The sequence below is a fragment of the Mchenga conophoros genome, linkage group LG11 (genome assembly GCF_057382185.1).
Source record: "Mchenga conophoros isolate Kocher_MC1m ecotype Shallow Benthic linkage group LG11, M_conophoros_male_GT1.1, whole genome shotgun sequence".
Taxonomy (NCBI): domain Eukaryota; kingdom Metazoa; phylum Chordata; class Actinopteri; order Cichliformes; family Cichlidae; genus Mchenga; species Mchenga conophoros.
Window position 1 is genome coordinate 31,372,300 of NC_140536.1, and position 22,193 is coordinate 31,394,492.

The window sequence follows — 22,193 nt, forward strand, 5'->3', positions numbered from 1 at the left end:
TCTTGATCTGGATTCATGGAAGAAGTCTTTAACTAGATAATACAAATTAGGCAACATCATCTTGCTTTGCATGAAAATGCCACAAACCAATTCAAATCTAGACATATTTGCAAATCCAGAGGCTCAATTCATGTATGACATGGAGGGAAAAAAATGTCTGTTTGAGGCATGCGTTCCGCTTTGGTATCAGTAATGCACTGTATCTAGATTACAGTTAGCTAACTGGTTTCCCACTCTTTATGCTTTCACTCCTTACTGATCAAATAGCAATTTAACACAATAAACCCTTATGTGTTTGTTAAACAAATCTCCTCGCTTAACAATGAAATAATGCATGTACTCGTTTATTTGGGTGTATAATGTTCAACCTCCAGATGGCGCCAAAAGCAGGGTTTTTAGTCTTGGTTTCATTAATTCAAACTAATACTGAAGAAGTCACTTGGAAGAGTGAGGAAACGTTTCTCTCATTGAAAACGCTGAACAGAATCAACCTTTTGGGAATTACTTAAAACTAAGGATTACAACAAGGCTGTCCTGTCAGTTTTAAGACCGTCTTTCTGTCAAATTGCAGTTTACAGTTAACACAATTTACAGAAGCAAGATAAATCTGATATTTAATGATAATGAATTAACCTTTAACAGATAGTATGATTAATTTGCTTGCTCATTTTGTTTTCTCCATGGTTGGACAGACAACAAGCCTAAAACTGTCACATAGATATTTCAAACACTGTCATCTGCATCAAAGGGTCCCAGTCCATTAATGTGTGAAGCAACCAGTTAACAACACAGTTTGTAGTCGTGGTAAATAACAATGATTTCTGACTGTGACATTTTAATAACTTATTAATTATTTAAAATCTTTTTTAATTAAAATAAAATGAAAATTATTGAAAGATATTTTATTACCATTAAATAAAACTCACCAACTAAAATGAATCTAGTTAAGCACTTGTTTACATAGGTATAATGATCGGGCTTTAAAAGTAAGCATATTAAAACTTGATCTGAAAAACTTAAAGTTTCATGTAAATTAGTATTAAATTAGCAAATACCTTGTGTGAGTATGTGCATGTGCCTATGTCTTCTTTGTAATTAATTTAATTCTTCCCTTTTAGTTCAAAGATTCTCAAGCTAAATGATGCAAAATGGTTATTTAGAGAGTGTTACGAAACACTTAAAGATTAGTGATGTAAATAACAGTATGCTTGTTATTCTATTCTGCAGTAGGAGTAACTGCAGAATAACAGTGGAAACAGGCAATACTGAATACTTTCAGTCTTGTTTGGTTATTTCATATCACAGTAATAAAGTGACATAAAATTCTGTAATGTATTATTACTGATAGCATTGCTCATTAGTTCTTTGAGCAGGTGAAATAAAAATCCTGCACACCACAGCACAGTAATGTCAGTCAGTCCAGTGTGGCGAGAAATCTAAAATATTGAATGGATTGTGATGAGATTTGGTACAAGTCTTGATGCCCTAAAGAGGATTAGGCCTGAAAGCTTTGGTGATTCCCTCACTTGACTTTATTTTCATAGTGCCACCAACATTTTTCAACTGTGTTGCGCTGGGATAAGACCAGGATAGAACATAAAATAAAAGAACATCTAAGAGTTTAGTGATCAAACAGAGTTAGTAATTGTGACTAAACAGTCAGCACAGTAATTTACTTCAGCAGCATAAAAAAGCTATGAGTTACATGGACAAAACATCAATAAACAGAGCTGATGCCTGCGTTTTGACTGCTACTCACTCAATGTTTTAAAAGTTCTTTAAAGAAACGTGTGTAGAAAGCCTGAAAAAATATTCATATTGAGCATGTCAGTATTACATATAAAGCTTTGTTGTTCATTTTCTAATGAAATAGCAAATCTTGCAGTAAAATATCTGGTTGTGGTAACAGCATTTTGTTATACAATGTAGTTTTACTATTTTTTCTAGTATGCAATCATCATAAGGAGTAATCATATTAGAAATTCATTCATATCAAAAAAGCCTGCTATCTGCCTTAAGCCACCTTTTTCTGTTTGAAAATGTAGCATCATGTTCAATTTAGTTAGAGTAATACTGCCAGCGAGGTCTTTTCTTTCTTTCTCTTTCTTTTCTTTTCTGAGGGTCTTTTATCTAAAGGGCTGCAGAGACCGTTTATGTCCACACTAGGACAATTGAAACTGAGTCACACCTGATAAAACGAGAAAATTACAGCAGTTAAGGGTACAAAGCCAATTTTAAATCAAAACTGAAATAGTTAAGAATATCAGCCCCAACAAAACATCATGATAAAAGTGTTTTCTAAATTAATGGAGCTTGACTTTTCACTCTTTGAAGATAAAAATAAAGAACAATAATAATAAAAAACCAGTACTCTGCTTTGAGACTTTTGTTAGTTGGTTGTAGTTTAGATGGTCTGGGTGTTAAGCCTGTTCCCGTGTCACTAAGGGTAGTGTCAAATAAATACCAACGTCATAAATTTAAAATGCACCTTATGTTGTAAAGAAATGTTTCCATAGTTACATTAAAAATAGAGGAGTCTGAAACGAACTAAGAACGGTGTTCTCAGTGGTGTGAGCATGCCAGTCATGAGGGGAGTGACTTATAAACACCACTTTAATCTGCCTTTTTGGCTTTCTGTCCAATGGGAGCACATAGTTGTATTAAAATAGATAATATGACGGGCCAAGCTGGGCTGGAGGATAGCACCCGCCAGACAGACCTATATAACAGATTGAGACATGCAGAGGTAATCCAAAAGGGTTTAAATCTCTGCTCATACACGTGATTATCATTTTTTGTCCTCCATTTTTCTGGGTTATTCTGGGCAACTGCATTAGACAAACAAAATTATTTTCTGTCCAGTGAATTTACTGCAAGTCTCTGAAGAGTGCTAAGGTGAAACGAGGGTTCATTATTTAACATTTATCTCACACTCAGGGACAATATTGTGTTGTGAACAGAGAGTCAGCATTAAAAATTATGTATGCAGGTAAGGAGGAAGGAAAAAGACAGTAAATGTCTAACTAAATAGATTATTTGTAATTTTGTATGTGGTACACGTGGCTCTGGAAAAAAATGTAAAATAAATAAATAAATAAAAGGCAGTCATACCAGCATTCTTCTGTACACATAATCATTCAACTTCACAGAAAAGAAAAACACAAATGTACATCTGTGTGGCTGAGTGCCAGCTGTAGCTTTGCGGTCTTACAGTGAGGCAACAAGGCTACGTTTTGTATCAAACTGAAACACCCATTTCTCACAATAGACTTACCGCTTTCGTTATGTAAAAAAAGCTAAAAGCTGCCAATTTTTTCAACAATAGAATAATTTCAGGTAAAGATCTGCTGGCAGAGATAAGATGCTTTTTAAACACTCTAATTCAATAACATTGCAAATAAATCATCGTACATGGATACACACCAGAATTAAATGTAGGCTTTTAATGACATATCACTGAAAAGTCATTTTTACAAGATATCAAATAATAGACAAACATGTGGATGCTGCATCCTTAGACCTACATCCTTCTCTCATGGCATAATAAAGCTTTGTGCGTAGTGCATCTACACGGTTCAGTTTACACACAAAAAGAGTGCATTATTTGAGTGACACTAATCTGCAGAACTAGATAAAATGACAGAATGAACAGTGCACACACAAACGCCCTTGACCTAAATATTTACAAGATGAAAATGATCAGGTGAGCATTCTCTCTGTCAATGGTGAGAATGTTACTGAGGCACATGTTTTTTTAGCTTGTGTGTGTGTGTGTCTTTAAGGGGTGAGGGTGGGGTGGGATGGCTACAAAAGAAATATATATATATATATATATATATATATATATATATATAAAAAGCTAAATTTTTTCCTGCTGTATATATTTATATAAAAAGCAAAATCAATGCAATTTTTGATTGAACAAAGATTCATCAAATGCAATCACATGCTAACTACATCTGTAAAAAGACTGACAGACCTGAAAAATGTGTTGTTTGAAAAGGGAAAGGATACATTCCTATGTACATTAGGGTTAGCTATCAATTCCAAAGCAGCAACCTTGAAACGTTCTAAAAAGTTCTAATGTCCAAAATGTAACAATTGAATTAAGAATAAGAAATTATTTGGCTACTCTACTCCAATAATTTATTGCATGTATCAAAAGCTTTATGGCTATATATGTACATGTTAAAGTCTTACAACCAATGCTGAATTGACAGTCTTTTACCTCAATTGTTAAGCAGAATTAACCAGAATTAGCTTGGCTTATATTGTGTTGGCAAAAGAAAACAAAAGTTAGCACATTAGTACAATAAAGATGATTAAACAAGCACCTGGTACTTTTTAAATATGATAGTTGTGAAATTCTAACTGTGGTCTCAGTCACTACATAAACCTATGAGATTTATAACTGTTTAGTAAATACATGCTTCAAAAAAGAAAAAAAGGAATTGCTTTTTCCATGTACAAGTCTTTGAAAATAAATGCACAGCAACCAGCAGACAGCTCCACCTACAATCTGCTAACATTATCCCATCCCTGGATCATAAGATATTCATTAGTTAGATAACACAGCCATGTTGGTGCTGAGATGGAACTTTCAACTCTAAAATTAGAAGAGGACTGGCACAAGTGCATCACACTGGCTCCGATTTGCCTTCTTAGGGGGTGTTTAAATAGTAGTGTTGGTTTTTGAGTGTCTCAGTGGAAATCACCAGTGATACAGAAGGACTCAAATTCTATATAAACGCTCCTTTTAATTCTAACTCAGCTTTAAATGAGTTTCATGGTAAATCTGCCACCATCACCTCCATCCCCTCCCCCTCCACCCATGGAAGACCGAGGAACAAAGTCAATAGTTGCAGTGTGTTTAATTTGACCTTTGCTCTGGCTCCAGAAAAACATGAAGACAAAACAGATGGCAACTGAGCTAAGGAACGACAGGAAGCCCATGGTGGTTGCAATGATCAAGGTCTTTGCATCGAATGGGTATGGCTTAGCCATTTGAGCTGAGGAGTTTGCAGCTTGGGTATTTGAAGGTTCTACCAAGCCCTCCTCTGTGACGAAAGACATGTTTCGGTTGCGTGGGAGCCCCTTCACATACAAGCTGACAGTCAGACTGTCATTGCCAGCTGCATTACTTGCCAGGCACTGATACGTGCCACTATCCTGAACTTGGGCAAAACGCACTTCTAAAGTTCCATTTGGTAAAACTCTGATTCTTCCTGTTGGAGAAATCACATTTTTATGGGATGAGATCCAGGTGATAGATGGTGATGGATCCCCATCAGCCTTGCAGGAAAAGAGAACAGTAGTGCCCTCCTCTACTCTTTCCTCTTGCGGCCTACGGTGCATGATGCGAGCAGGGCGGCAGGTAAAAACCCTTGGAAGTTCCTTCTCTAAGAAGTCTTTGAATTCACGCTGTCTTACTGTATCAGGAGAGGAGCAAGTGGGCTGATGTCCATCGAAGTTCAAGCGCACTCTGCGACGAAACACCCAGAGAAGCCGGCAGTCACATGCTAGGGGATTCCCATCTAACCGCAGCACCTGAAGGTTCCCAACAGAATGGAAGGCGCTCTCTTCCAAAGTAGTGAGCTGATTGGATGTCACATTAAGCATGCGAAAATAGGCTAGTCCCCTGAAGGCTCCCGGCTCTATTCGTAGTAGGCTGCCACCTGCTAAGTGTAACTCCTGAAGTCTCAAGAGATCCCCAAGCAGGTTACCTTGGATAACAGTGATGGGGTTATAGGACAGGTCCAGGAAGCGCAGATACACCAGGTGACGAAGTGCAGAATAAGGAACTGTACTTAGGTTACAGCTACTGATAACAAGCGAGGTCAAATTTAGACCAATTAGGCTGTTGCCAGCTATAGTGTCCAGTGCTGGCCAGTTTGTGATCAGGAGGCTGCGCAGGTGTTGCAGTTTACGGAAAGCATTGTTGGGAAGTGTAGAAATGGTGAGGCGTAGCATTCGTAGACGTGTCAGGCTCTGGAGCTGGGACAATGCCTCAGTGGGAATTGAGGTCAGGTTGCTACGGTCTAAGTTGAGCTCCTGTAGATTCTGCAGACCAAAGAAAGCACGCTGGGAGATGAAGACCAAGTCATTTTCACTAGCTTCCAGTGTCTGCAGATTTACCATTTCTTTAAAGGTATAGTCCAGAAAGACCAAAATCTCATTTTGGCTCAAATCCAGAAATTTTAGACTGGACAGGCCAGAAAACACCCCAACTGGGATGATCTTGAGGCGGTTATTCTTAAGCCGAAGTGTCCTGAGATTCTGTAGGCCCAGGAAAGCCTCTACCTCAATCATGGAGATTATATTATCACTGAGGTCCAACTCTTGAAGTTTCACAAGGCCAGAAAATTGGCGGCGTCCCACAGTCTTAATCCTGTTGCGGGATAAATCCAAACGTCTGGCATCACTGGGCAAGGCCCCTGGCACTGAATTTAAGTGTTTTCCAGAGCAGATCACTTCTTTGGGCTCAGGTCGACACAGACAGCCTGGAGTACAGCCTCCTGCAGATACGCCCAGTCCAAACTGGAGCAGGATGCTCCACAAGCCCCATCGGACGACTGACTCCACAAACATCTTACGCCCGGCCTGAAAAGAGATGCACATAATTACCTTTTTTAAAAACATTTATAAAGATGTTTTTCTCTATAGGAGCTTAATGTTTCTAAGACAGAGTGTAAGCAAAATGTATTTGTATTGAATTCACTGCCCTCACAAGCTTACATTTTAATCAAAACATACCGTTTTAGTTTTGAAGTGCAGATTTTCATAACCAGTGGCAGTCAAGTTGGAGTCAAGCTTAAGTCCACTGATGATTTTCTGTCAACAACATGCCCTTTTGTGTCACCTGAGGATAAAAGAAAATCAGAAAAACCAAGGTTAACTAAGTGAAAAAATGGCAACTCCACAACAGGCTGAGTAAGTTTCAACATTTATTAGTTGTAAGATCTATTAACCCCATCTATTTAATCAGCTTAGTGTTCCTAGCAGGACAAACCAAATGGATTAAAAACCACCACAAACACAGCTTTCTCAGAAGGCAACCCAGTCCTGTGAGTTAAATGATTCATTTTGTAGCATCTGGCAACACACAGAATAGTGTCTGAGGCACCAGTGTGCACCTCACATGAGGGGAAGACAACCATTTGACCAGTGTGTTAAACCAATCACTGCCAAAGTGAAAGAAATCAAGAATTCAAGATTGTGTGAATTTTGAGTCCTGCAATCAGTATATTGCATAATTAATTCTGCTTGTCAGTAGGTGCATTGCAACAGCATTTTTACATAAGGAAGTGAACAACAGAAAGTGCCTATTTTTATAGCCAATCTGTTCTAATTACTCACAACTATGAACAGAATATTAATGCAGTCAGTGTTAGAGCTATTGAATCCATCAAGACTTGTGCACAAATATCTTTTGTTTAAATTGTACCTTAATTTGCTCTACGGTGTTGCTTTAGAGTAAAGCACTATAATGATAAACATATTTTCATATAGATGTTTAGAAGACATGATAACACAAAGCAGCCTCCATTGTTGGTACAAATTAAGTAGGAAAATATTACAGCATAAATCTTGTATGAACATATTCTAAAATAATCAGTGAAGAAACTGAGTGATAAGTAAAAGCAACCTCCAAACTTTAGGGAACAGAGTCAAAAAAGAGCCCTGCTGTCTGTAAAATGCTGCAAAGTGAAATATCAGTAAATTACATAATGCTGCTGTCTGGCTTGCCAGTTGAATTTAAGAAAATGATGAATGTAGAATCTAATATAAATTATGCATCTCTTCTCCAACAACTACCACTAAGACCTGCTAAAATATGAAGAACAAATCTTACCTAACAGACGTTAAAAGAAACAAATCTTAATTCTTAACACTTTTCCACAGCTGCATGAAAACCTCCAAGTCCAGAAGTTGAACTGCTCTCACACAGGATATTTCCTTTCATATAAAAAAAAAGATACAATACAAAAATAATCCTCAAAATACTAAAGCCAAACTGTGTCTGACCTGCAGCAGCTGCAGCTTACTCTTCACCATCAAACAGTTTCCAGAGTGTGGACCCACCCTCGCTGCAGCCTCTCCTCTGAGTGCCTGAGTTGCCAACAGTCCCAGAGCTCTACAGTCTTTGTCTCATCCTTGTTCTTCATGCAAACAGCTCTTATACTGGCAGGCTGGGAGCGCTGACTCACAAACCCAACACTTGTGCTCTTAGACTCACAGGGCTCCTTTTAGACCAATATATTAGAGTGCAGTCACACAAGAAAGATACCAATAAATGTTGGACGTCAGCCAGGCATAGTTGGTGATTTCCCAGTTTTTACTGACCACAGCTAAAGTCAAATCGGCTGTAAAATGCTACGTTTTATTACTGGTGTTTGTGAACTATTATTATTATTATTGTTATTATTACTATTATTATTATTTTGTTTCTGCAGGTTAATTGTTATGCTAATTTTATGTAGTATATGTGATCTCAAGCTCAAGTTCTTCAACTATTAAAAATGGCAAAAAATACATAACATGGTATTAAATTTATATTCTTTAAAAACTGTAAAAAATAAAAAAAATAAAAAAAAAAACCTAAAGAAATGGACCATGAGTAGCAAATATAGTATTTTACAAAACTGCATTGGTTTACTTTGTCCATTGATGGGGTTCACAAGTTAAATATGCTGATACCCCCCCCCCCCCCCGAGCTAAGTTGTGAGAGACAGAGACTGACAGCTGGGAGATATCCCAGGCCTGTACCCTGTCAGTTGCCGAGACCTTCCAGCCAATCAGCAATTGGTTTCACACCTCCCCTGTGTCTATCTGCACACCATAAAGATACAGTCCAGCCAAAGGTCACGACTCCAGAGTTATACCCAGGACTGACCCATCCATCAAATTAGAAAGTGGGAAATAAATGAATTTGTTATTTCTCACCCTGTGTGGATTGTGGTCACATGAGTGTCATGTTACAGTGTTAATTGTTTTAACTATTTTCTATCATACTGAAACACTTGTTGTTTCTATTAATAATACAATTTCTCATTAGAATGAAAAACATACACAAAAAGTGCACTGTCAGTGCATTTGTCAAAGACTGGCACAAATGGAAAACTGAGTACCCCCTTAAATTTTGTAACCTTCACAAATGAAAATAAATCAGACATTATATCTGTATTTCCAGGAGAACTCCCTGCATTTAAATATGTGTTACTCTGTAGTTGCTCACACATGCACAGTAATTGACTACAGCATGGTTTTTATTGGTTTAAGACGCTAAGCTGTCAAGATAAACACAAATACACAAAAATAAAAATACTAAAAGCTTTACTGTTTTTAAAAATTTGAATATATACAGAGGTATCTATTTTTTTAAATATTACCTCAGCATTTCTTAGTGCTGCAACTTTCAATTTTGTTTTTTGTGCAAATGACTTTCCCTGTCAGTGACTGGGCTTCTTTGACAGTACAGCTGCTGCTGCATGCATGGGGGGATATTCTGGTTGTGTTCCAAATCTACCTTGATCCATGTGTGGCTTTACAATATGCCACTAAGAAACAATAGGTCATTACAGTCCAAAAGCTACACAGCTAACTGAATGAGATGAAGATGAAAAGAGTTTAGCAGATCATCATATTTTACTACAGTACTGTTTGCAGTTATGCAGGCAAACGAGGGTCAACACACTGCAGAAGACCTCCTACAGGGGGAATTAGAAAAGAAGACTGAAGATGAGGAGACTATGGGTTAAATTAATCCATTTAATAAAATAAATAAATACAAATCTGTGGTTACCTTTGGGAATACAAAAACAGGTTTAATAGTCTTGCCTACTATAGTTGCAGTTATTTTCATGGATACATTTTTTTCCAAAACAAGCTACCAATTTAAATTAATAGATTTAAAAAATCATTTATTGAAAATCACACTCTGCAAATAACTTATTTTTATTATATTTTGTTTCATTTTTGAATCACAATGAGTTGTTAATAATAAAACGTTTCCTGTATTTCTTTTCAGTCTTTCTAAGTGTTTTATTATTTCTGGTTAATTCAATTATATATGTATATTTGTATTTCTTTATTATATATTTTTCTTAGAAATACCCTGCAGTCATTTCTAAGAAGTCACTTCAGGTTCATTTCAGTTTAATTCTGTTTAGTAAGCATGCTGTTTGATCACTGTGAGAACTTGTTCCATCCAGTTCCTGGGATTTGCTTATGTTGCCAGAGTCTGGCAAGATACTGCAGACTCTGATTGACCAATATGAAGCTGCCATTTGATGACCCTGCAAAAACCTTTTTATGCATGAGTCAAAAATATCCACTCGCCTAAAGCCAAGAAGATGCCAGCTCTTACCTAATAACCCCTCACATTGCCAAAATGCAAACAATATCAGTGATGTAACATCTCATCAGACAATTCTTTGGCAGAGTATTTTGGATGGGCTCCAACTGTCGCATAATTGTTCGACATAATTCACCTTCCATACTCTGTTCAGTTTTCCCTTTCTCTGTTCTTTCATCAGACATAACTCATCAAGCCTCTCAGCTCGGGCTCTTATCACCTTACATCAGTCTGTGGTTAGTTTCCAACCCATGTTAACATTTGGACTTTCTTCTTTGCCCTAGTGTTGCTGCAGGTTCAGTCATTTCTTCACTGTCCGAAGTTGCTGTGTTCGTCCACAGGAATTAAGATTATAATGATTTAAATTAAAAGTAGCATACCATTAATGATTGCTGTGACTACTAAAGTCACTGAGATGGCTTCATGAGTATGGATGTTGTTTGTTTATGCTGATGCCAGAAATGTGAAACACAGCTTAAATGAGAAATTTTTGCTGTTCCTCTTATTCATCAAACCTAACATGATCCATGTATTTACTCACTGAAAAGCAATTTGCATCATTACTTTGCTAAAACACTGCCACGAGGAAGAAAGAGGCAATGACTCTCAATTAACCTGAACTTCTCTTGTAGCCTGCACTGTGGTTTCATTAGCTTTGAGGGACGTCTTTCTGAAACTCAGCCCTTTAAAGTTCCACCTTAGCTGAGTTCTTTAATGTTCGATCGCTTTGTCACCAAAGGACTTCAAGCAAAATGTGAAGAATTGTGACAGACAGAATCCAATTACTGAGATGAAAAGAAAAGTTCTTTTAGCAACAGGTGCATGGAACAGGAACATGAGCTCACATGGGCCACAGGATGACAGTTTGGCAGTATCCACTCCACTGAATTTCGATGCCCCAAGCTTGAATCCCTGCGCCAAGCAGCCCCATCTGACACAGAATGCACAGTCTGAGCCCGGTTGAGTTTTCTGACACTTGTCAAAGGGCTATTTTTAGCTTGTCACAGTGAGAAAGACAAGAGCCTGGCTCAAATCCCCAATTAAAAAGACTGGAACAGAACAACAGTGCAGGGATCACAGAGCATGAATTTGTGTCTTCTCTGTGTGGGTGTGTGCACTCAAGTTGTTAAAAGCATGTTTGATGGGGGAGATGGTGGAGCTGTGCGTTTCCATTTTTTTTTAAGGGTTTCTGGCACCTGCTACAATGTGACGGCCCCTGAGACCTGCATGCAAGCAGCAAATATTAAAGGGTTTACTGGCAGAACAGCTGTTCAGTGCATAGAAAGAAAACACAAGTCTCCTGGTCTTTCCCCTTTGGGTGCATCTTTGTAAACAAGCTCATGTCAGGAGGCACATCTATAAAGAAAATATCTGAAATACAAGTGTAAAAGCTCAGAGAAAAACTGAATCACAATAGGAGCTACAGTTGCAAAAGTACCGACTATAGTTTTACCCCATTGAGAGCAGGGTCACACATTTGGTCACTAACTTATGCTAATAAGTGAAATCTTGTTGAAACCAACAAAAACAAAGATTCAAAATAATTTGAATTTATAAAAAATCTTGATCCCAAGGTTGCCAAAGAGTATGATGGACTAAAAATATTGCAGAGATCTATCGATCTGGTGTTCAGATGTAGAAAATGCAGAATCTTGTAGCCGAAACACATTGCACACTTGATGGAAAAAATGGCCCCAAGTGTGAAAAAACTCAAGATTTATTTTTTTTAAACTTCTGAACTGAGCTAATTTTAAATAATAAACTTGCAAAATCTATCCTGCAAAATATAACGAAAGGCAATTTGGTAAAAAGGCCTAGTTTAAAAGCATTAACATTTGTTGAAGTCCTTTGTGTGCCTTATTGTGCAGTTGTTTAAACCTGCTGATTAGCCTGCTGTACTGAGTTTAGTGTCTCACAGTGATGTAAAGTTTCAGGATGCTATTCTGGAACATGGATGTTCTTTTCTTAATGCTTCTTAGTGAGAAGGAGGAAATTAAAAAGGTTTTTAGCTGGGTGACAGGATTCTTTAGTATTCTAAATACGCCTACACTCTGAGATTTTAGCAATCCTATAAATTAAATGGACACTGTGAGACGTCATACACTACTCCCAGACATCAAGCTTAGTGCACACAAACTGTTGGATGATAAGAAATGAATTGCAGCCCACAATATAGTTCCTCTATTATTTGTTTGTATACTGTCCCACGACTGGAGCATACAAAACACTCTACTTTTAAATGTGCTGTATAAATTTAACTCAGTTTTCTTCTCCAATGAAATCTCTGAGAATTTTTTAACACATAAATATATAACACATAAAAGGCAAAAGACAAGGTGAATTGATCACTTGTATACAAAGAGATGAAAGAAGCAAAACCATAATTTATGCATCATTTATAGTGCTGTACTCAGGGGTTAAAATGCAGAGGGATGATCTGGAACTGTGGTTTTGGATTTTTTTTTTTTTTGGATATTTATAAGTTGTGGTTGTAATACTTCAGCACCTACAGAAGAGAAGCTAGCACAAAGGCAGAAACATTTTTTAAGTGGCAAGCAATTTCAAATGCAATATTTTTATAAGCTCAAAAAATGTCACTAACTGTTTGTGCAGTGTGCAGTTTGTCACACAATGTGTCTGCTATCTGAAGGCACACTAATGCATTTTCCAAGGACAGAAAAGAGTACAGGATAACGTCGTTGAGAAAAATGTAAGAAAGACAAGATGGGGAGAAAGAAGAGCAGTTATACTTAGCAAAGGACTTACATGTAATGCCCTAATTTTTTAAAATTGATATTGGATCTGATATAATGTGAAGTTATGTTTTTTCATGTTGTGAAACATTTTGCGAAACAACCTGAGGTACACTAACTTTGTGTTTTATCTAAAGGTTACATGAAAACACAATGCATTTTAAAATAGGGCAAACAGATTAGCATGCCTTACTGTTCTGAATTTAAAGTAAAGCACTGTGTACTGTACAACACAGTTATGCCATCCAATACTGAACTTTCTTACAGTATAACAGAGCCACAAACACAATATTGACACTATTCTTTTACATTGTCATCATTCATCGAGTACATCACAAAATTGCATAATGTTAACCCAGCATAACGCTCTGAGTTCTTGCATCTAGGCCACGCTATACTATGAATTTGTACGGTATTATTCAAGTACATACATGTTTCATTTTATTACTTTTTTCTCCTTGGTCTTAAAAACAAAAAGTTATAAAAAGGCTTAAAAAATGTTTGATATTAAAAGACTTAAATTTGGTGCTCCATAAAAAAATTCTGTTTAATGTCTTTGTGTATTTATAATGATGCTCGTAAACAAGCTTATAATGGCCATAAAATATATGCCAATGGATGTATTTTACATCAGCTAAACATTAGCAAGCTTGCCTCAGTAGCTTTGTAAATTGTATATAAACTCAACAGCATTGTGTATCTTCTAAAGAAACTAAAGTTGCTGTTGGCCGCACAACTGGTTTATGAATACTGTCCAAATAGGAGAAACCTTACACGATTATTTATTGGCTGCAGTTAGCAGCCTATCGGAGAGTCGAAGAGCAACACGTGGGTTTATAAACAGCTCCAACGGAAATGTTAAAGATATACATAACAGATGCAAAATGAAATATGGTTCATATTTTCTCATAGTTCTTTAGGTTTAAAATTACGATTAATACTACAATCATGTAGCTACTATCTATCTATATATCTATATCTATATCTATATCTATATATATATCTATATATATATATATAATTTGCGGGACTTAAGATATGTTATGCAAATTTTAATGAATGAAACAATAATAGGCAGTTACATATCAGGTGCCAGGTGTTGTTACGTAATCCAGTTTGTGATGGTAGAATCTAATCTTCACATAATTCATGTCTACATTACGCAATCTCTGCATTCATTGCCAACATTTTACAAACTGTGTGGAGCACATGCAAGACATTTCTAATCTGATCACCTTCTAAAATGCTGGGAGGAAAGCAAAGACCTGTGAATATATGAGTATAGCAAAGGAGGATTGTTCTTGCCTGGTTGCATGTTTGAAATTGACACATCCAACTGAGACAAAGAAGAAAATATCTCAGTATGGTTATAAGCTTTTGCTTGGGACAAATAGGACTGTATAAATTGTTTGCCAAAGATCACTGATTGATTTATGAAGCTAATTTTAACATGGTAAAGATTTTTCTCAAGAACAAACTCCATTATCGCCCATCATAACAGTGTCCAAATTTTAAAAGCTCTTGGTTATAAATAATTAGCGTGTGTCTCTGTGCCTCTGTCTTCAAGAGTTGTGTATTTTTTCTGTTTCTATTATCTCTTGGTGTATGCATGTCACTATCATTGATTTTGCCAAGAGAAAAAAAGACGGAACAAAGAACAGACACATTAAGTATGGTGTGATTGAATATTGGTGTGATTACCAATTTAATGTGTGGTGGAACTGGGTCACAGTGACAGATTCACTCACATCAGCCTTGTTCCAGACTGTGTGTTGGGTAAAGCACTTTGCTGTAATTCCTCATTCCGACAAGGAGAGAGTTAAGACTCTGTGCAACGTCATGCAAAGTGCACCGTCTGCAATATTAATAATAGCACAAATAAATGAGGGAAGGGAATTAGATTCAGCGCAGCACCCTATGTGATGTGACAAATGAGGTCATCTCAGCTAACTGATATGATGCACTGGATCCATCATTATACAACAAAGAGATAATGGGAGGTCACACATTAATAGGGAGCTGAGGGCTCTTAACCTGCAACAGATCATAGATGAAAAACTCAATAATTCAGGACAACTTACATACCGAGTGCAGAATATAGCTGCAATCAGAACAGCAGAATGGGTCTTAAACTGCTTATTGATAAATTATGTTTCTATAGTGATGAAAGACAAAAGACAGGAGAACTACCTGGATCCTACACAATTCCAATGAATTAAAGATTACCAGCAAAAGTAACGTGCAAAGAAAATTATAAAAAAAAATACACTTTAACACATTAAACATTAAAGAGAAAACTAATGTGTGAGGTAAAAAGAAGAAATATAAAGTATGAAATAAAGAAATACTGAAAAGTACGGTGAAAAGAACCAAAGGGAAGAGAAAATAGTAGAAATAAGTAACAGTAGGAGAAAAGAATGATCTGGAGGAATCTGGGAAAGGAAAACAATTAAGAGGTAAAATAGCTAAAAGGCCTAAATTGAGAAAATTGAGAACTGAAAACTAGAAAACAAATGAAATTTAAAAGTCCTTAAAAAATGTCTTAAAAAGACATTTCTGATCACATTTCCCGATATATATATATATTTTTTAATCTAAAATAAGCCAAATTATAAAATCACTACAAACACCAAAGACAGAATGAACTTTTACTTCACAGAAATCCACCAACTCCATAATCTTCCCTTTTATGCAGGTTGAGCTTTTCTTTTTTAGAAGACCTAATGCTAATGCTAATCTGATAGCAGCCAAGGCTACTACCACAAGCCTGCCTAGACAGTCTTAGCAACACAAAAGCAAACGGAAACAAATCAATGCTATTCAGAAAGTGACTTAGTCCCATCTCACCAGAAAAAAGGGAAAGAAAAAAAAACTTGGTCAAGTCCCCTTTCTTATTAATTTCATAAAATGGGGGTTTATTATCAGTGCCTTGAGTGGGACTCTTCGTCATCGTCAATGACGAATTGGACATAATGAATATTTATGAACATGGTAGAATTTTGCCATCCAACTTCTGCATAATTTTTGTCCTAAATCTGTCCAAAGAGAACAAAAGTAAGAAAAAATACAAATTGACTGAGAAGAAAAAACTTTGGACCATAACATTTTTATGCAAATTGGAGATGGTCGAGTAGAAGACCCGCATAGATTTGAGATGGAATGACCCAAATTGTCTGATAAAGTTCTGATAAGAACTGCACTGCTAAATTCGAGACAGTATTCTTTTAAAGAGCTTGGTGATTTGAACAGCGTACAACACGCTCTGTCATTAGATCTTCCACCAAAACACAGTGAAGACGTCTTGATGGAGTAACAGCATTAAACAATACGGCTTTTTCTTTTTCTGAAAGAGGGAAATTTTAGGTCTAATATACATAGTTTTGTATTTTTACATTGAGAAGCAATCAATTACACCAATGTGAGGCCCAGCAGTAGCCATGAATGTGACAAGAAGGACATAAGCTTTTGACTACTCCAGTTCACAATACTGTATTAATTACTTTTAATTATTTCTTTGAAAATTTCTGATTGGCCACTCCATCTAGTTCTCTATTTGTTTATTTTTTGACCTAGAGCAAATATTGTCCAGCCTTTATGACTATGGCTAAATGGGGTCAGAAAAAGGACCCGGTTAATGGCCTGAAGACGTTTGCTTTTTTAAATCTTCCTAGCGGACAGGAAGTGATATTTTCAATAGCGGATAAAGCGAATAAAGATAGGGTAGGTTACTAAGAAGTTGAGTTTGCTTCAGAAAAACTAGTTCATGTTTAATGTAGCCCAAATTCTAAAGCCTAAACCCTTTATACGTGTTCACAATGTCTGCACTAAAAGGGGGAGCAAAAGCCCTGAGGTCACAGCCTTATTTATACTAACTGCATCAAACTGGATTCTCTTTATCTCTTCACAGACTGTTTTCTGTGTGCCTTTGTAGACTTGATTCAATGAATAATACAAATGAGGAAGTGCTTTTGAACAGCATGTCCTTGTAGACATTCATGAAATTGCACGCAGTTATACATACAAAAACTGATGAAAGTAGTTGTGTGAATGACAACAAAACAGCTTGATCGAGAAGCTTGAGACCTACTGTGGTTTCAATCTGTATATGACATATCGAGCTTCCAGTAACCACAACAATGGTTTGAAGCATGCTAACTTTCAGCTCTGCATGTTTGATTTGGCAGAGTTTTAGGTTGGATGACCTTCCTGCTGCAACACCCAAAGGGGATTTATGTCCTTGTCTGGAATTAAACTAGCAACTGTGTTACCACCACACTATACATTATTTTTTCTGAAGTGAGGTGCTTTGAATGGCCCCAGTGTATGACTCAACAACTACTTGATGATAAAATTAAGCACACTCACTGACTGACAACCAGTAGAATTAAGTAGATCAAAAAAACATCAGAGTCATAAAAATACACAAACAGAATAAGAGTAACATACTGTAACATGCCCCTTTTGATTTTCTCTTTCCTTGCCCTCACAATATCTTACCCTGAAGGAAACAATCCGGGACGCTTACCATAGAAAAGCTTAGGAAGTGCCTATGCTTTACTCTTTGTTGGACGTTGGGTTAGTCTTCGCATGTGAAATGGGTTAATGGCTTACAGATGAATAAAATAATAGAATAAACCGGAAAGGACGCATGCATCATGAAAATGGAAACACAACCTAGAAAAACATGTAGCATGAAAGAAATCCTCTATTACATATTTTTTTCTTTTTCATGGCCAAACAACACAAGACTGCTGCTAACACAAGCAATGGGCCAGTGGCTTTCAAGTCTTTACTCAAGCCCTGACTACATTCCTCCAGTGGCAGTAAACATCTGATGTTTCTGTTCATCTACAAAAGGACTTCAAATGACTATGTGGCCTGAATAGTGAGTGTTGTGTACTGTGAGTTCAAATGTGCTGTGCAGATTCTGCCCTGGATACAGTACACGAGTCGTTTTCATGTGCAATCCCTCCAAAACCAGGATAAGTTAAGACTGATGAAAAGGCAAACCGCACATGGCCTTATGTGAAAATTAAGAGATTTAGCTTTTGCACAAAAAGGAAAGGGGGGGGCAGAAGTACTAAATGGAACTGTGATGTTAATCTCATAGCTGTTAAGATTGAAACTGCGGCTGGGGAAATGTGGATGCATTGTTCCAGGCTAAAATATACCTTCTCCCAGACAGCTCTTTGGCGGAGCCTGGTATTAAGAAGCTGCTGTTGGAAAGAAGTCAAAGCTGCAGTGAAGTAATCTCCCACCTACATGTCTCTTTTTTTCCTCATGTGATGGGTTTATATGGAAATGTGTGTCATTTTGAAGTATTGTAAAGTATTCTTTTTAAGCTGTCTTCACGGATGCTGAACAAAAAAGTTTGCTTGTAATTAACCATACAAGTTAGGAAAACACAAGTTCCATAAATACATGAGCAAAAGTTGTGCTATATAATAAATCAAATCAAAATTTACAAAAGTGCCCAATTTAATCTGTGCCTTTACAGTATGTAAAGCCAAGGATTCCCTCATAATACGTGCGTAAAAGAGTTTTTGAACTACAGATTAGTTTTAATGTGTAAATAGTCTGTCTGTCTGTCTATCTATTCCAGATCTCATGTCAAGGCACCATGTCTCAAATCACCCTCTGACCTCTGTATGATTTCTGTTCCTATATATGTTGTTTTACTGTTTCACTGTTTTTCAGATTACCCCATGATCAGTCAGTGCCTGTCTCTGTGCGATATGTGAGGAAATAATAAAGGGCTATAGGTGATGTGATGCTCTTGTTACAGTGTAAAGGTCTCTCTTGTCCTCTGTCACCAATGTCGCATAACAATATACAGTGTTACAGTTTCAAAGATCCCCTAAAACCATCATTTATTCGATTTGACCCACACTGATAGATCTAAAATCCATCTAAAAAGATATGGGTCAAATCTGCTCAAAAACAAGGAAAATGTAGAAAAAATGTATAAGAGCAATACAACAGTAAACAATTAGACTATTTTTTGACTATGTCAAAATGTGTCAAATTTGACCCAAACAGTGTGTTAGGATTAATACAAACCTAATATTATACAACAGCTTGCTTTTTCTTTGTAAAGATTTTTTCTCTTTCTACAGAATATTTATTTCCACAAATGTTTTAGGTTCATGCTGCCAAATAACAGCTAAACATGTTTTTTTAATCGTGTAGACAGCACACTCTAATTAAGCAAAACGTTGTCTAAAATCTCTACCTCAGAAAACAAGTGGGATGGTTGACAGTGTTGACAGTTGAAGAGAAAGTATGTTTTAATTTAAATTTATAATAATTTCAGTCTTCATGTGAGTCACATATATATATATATATAACTGAAGGGGTGATGATATTTCTTTCCACCAAAGAGCCAACTACACTATTTATCTGGCCAAGCTCTTCAAGATCATTTCTTTGGCAGGTATAAAATGAATGTCTGGATTCTACCTGGGAGCATATAGAAAGCAGACCAAAGCTGATTATACTCCACTTAATTTTACCTACTTTGACCTAAAGTGGGATCTGAAATTTAAATTCAAAGGTTCTGAGTTTCCCGCAGTACAAAAAAGCCCTTAATATTCATCATCAAAGTTTTTTTAACATTAAAACAAAGGAGAAAAATTTCATTCTTTATGATATCATGCAAGCAATAATACAGATAAATGTATAAACTCACCACAACATTAGCATGCAAAGTCACTGTCTAACCAACATACCTCAAGACCCAGCTGCATATATCTGCCACTGAAGCTGTGCAATAAAAGTGAAAAACAATTAAAAACTTGTCTTGTACTTCTTTGCCTAAGGCTCCAATCAACTGAGGTCTGGAGTGGCTGCCCAATATAACAGTCCAGATAAATCAGTTTCTAACAAGGAGACTGACATACTTCCTGTGCATAAAATGCCCTCTGATTAAATTGCCATTTGGCAGAATCCCAAGTGTCAAATCCTTGGTTCTCCCTTGATGGTGATCTGCTCCTCCTGAGCCACAACCGATATGATGTGTGTCCTCATTATGACAGGAGGGGGGGACAAAGAGTTGGCTGCTGGTCTGAGTTCATATCTGTACCTTCACTGAAATGTGGATCCTGACTACAGGTGAGGTGATGATCATATCTTTAATAATAGCAAACTGACAAACATATCTTTCAGCGACAGTACTGAAAATACTGTGGCGTATACTACAAAGTAGTATAGAGTATAAAGACAAACGGAGGGACTTGCACTGCCCCAGGGGAAATGAGGCTGCAGTTACAGCTGTCAGTAATCCTGCCTAAACGCTGTTAAAACAAAGTCTGCTGTGGCCCTTTTTTAGGTTTATGGAACAAACTATCCTGAGGATTACTGTTCCCATGGACACTCTAACTCCACAACACAAACAACAACAACAAGAAACAAGCAGACCTCTAGAAAAAACTTGGCTGAACATTAAAGTGACATTAAAGGTATGTTTATCTTTGTGGTTTCAAGTAATAAAATAAATAAACGCATACAGGAAAAAAAGGAATAATAGCATGAATATAGGTCAGTGTTTAAACTCAGCCCTGGCAATCTCCAGACAACTCACAATAAATGGCACAAAAGTTCTTCACATTATAACTGTTATGATATTTTTACTATCTGTTTTGCAATTCTACAGACTTGGTTTGGACTAAATGTTATAGAAACACGGTGTAGGCTACAAATACATAAATAATATAAATGTTTGGTTCATTTTTTTTTTTTCAATTTTGTTTAAGTTCTCACAGAACTGCGACTAGTGGTAAGAATGCGAACTTTAGCGATTCCACATAAAAATAAAATATAAAGTAAACACTGGCTCGTTTTAGAGTCACCTACCCTAAGATGAAGACCAAACCTAAGCTCAACTCGTGCTTTAAATAAATATAGTGTGGCCTATTTCTGTTATGACTGGTTCATGGAACCCTACAAAGTAGTTTGTAGGAAAATAAAGAAACTCACCTGAATCATCGCATTAAAGCCTTCAGCGCTTAAACTCTCACTGCCCATCTCCCACAGAAAGGCGTACTCATCTCTGTTAAGGACGGTTTCCCTCTCCCTCCTCTCCCTTTTCGGTTGGTCTACATTCAGCCAGACTTTTCCAACATCTGTCACGCTAGAGTCGCGCAATTTACTTCGCCCTCCTTCTTCATTAATTTCCTTTTCCAACTGCCGAATACCTCCGGGAGTTTTCCAATAATTGCGCTACTAAAGTAATTTAGGTCGGCTGTGTCTCTGTCTGTGTTGTTGTGAGTGGTTGATTCTGTGGAGAAGCACCTGCGCTCAAACCGCGGTGCTACTGATGCTGCGCTCTCCGCATCTCCATCCCTCTGCTCAGCTCACGGAGCAAAAGTCACACAGATTTAAGGCTGGAGCGGTGCCATGCGTCGGAGCTGCAAATCCGCACGTAACGAAGAATGAGTCTATTGGTCCTCAACCTTTACGTGCGCTACTGCTCCCTGTCTATAACAACGACTCAAAAATACATCTATAAATAGAAATTAATATATCACTATAATGATATATTTTGTATATGAGGTCATCTGATTCAGATTGAAACTCAATGTAATGACGAAATAAGTTAAGTCTTGAAACCAAGAGTACTACATTTACCCTAAACTTGTACCTGCTCATATCTACATGGTCAAAGTTTTGTCATGAGTCTGAAGTGCTAAAAAGAACATAAAAAACAAGATAGGAAAACCGAAAATGCAGTCACATTTCTGTAATAGAGAAATTTTAGCCTTCTGAGAGTGTCATGGGTTAAAATTGATTATCAGAATGTTTTTATTAAGTTAGGGTGTTCTGCTGGGTTATACTTAGACCCTTTTTAGTCTCAACATTACAGACAAATCAACAAAATATCCCCGAGGACCTGGCAGAGTGAAGTTACTATGCATGCATACTGAACTACTTCAAAGTGTTTTCTTAATTAAATAATTTGGGTGTAACACAATGCAAAGCTGATATCTATATTTCAGTGCTACCATGGTACATGGATATTGATGCACATTACCTATATAAGCATATACCTCTCTCTGTACAGTTTAACCTATATCTGTATTTATTGTTGG

The 22,193-nt window shown here is 36.8% G+C and overlaps 1 protein-coding gene across 7 annotated transcripts; it reads right to left on the reverse strand.

The window, feature by feature from the left end:
- Positions 1–3,874: 3,874 nt before the first annotated feature.
- Positions 3,875–21,437, reverse strand: lingo4b (leucine rich repeat and Ig domain containing 4b). Of its 7 annotated transcripts, XM_085292492.1 has the most exons (5): positions 21,082–21,437; positions 19,836–19,869; positions 14,856–14,962; positions 6,754–6,859; positions 3,875–6,600 (listed from the first exon to the last, which is right to left on the reverse strand). In XM_085292492.1, the coding sequence occupies exon 5, from the start codon at positions 6,586–6,588 to the stop codon at positions 4,774–4,776; it is 1,815 nt and encodes a 604-aa protein (XP_085148618.1). In that variant the 5' UTR covers positions 6,589–6,600; positions 6,754–6,859; positions 14,856–14,962; positions 19,836–19,869; positions 21,082–21,437; the 3' UTR covers positions 3,875–4,773. The 7 variants fall into 7 exon arrangements, with proteins under 7 accessions (XP_085148618.1, XP_085148619.1, XP_085148617.1 ...); XM_085292493.1 differs by lacking the exon at positions 19,836–19,869; XM_085292491.1 differs by lacking the exon at positions 14,856–14,962.
- Between the last annotated feature and the right edge of the window lie 756 nt (positions 21,438–22,193).

Excerpts from the sequence above, each read along its gene's own strand:
- lingo4b (XM_085292489.1), bottom strand. The coding sequence starts at position 6,588 with ATGTTTGTGGAGTCAGTCGTCCGATGGGGCTTGTGGAGCATCCTGCTC.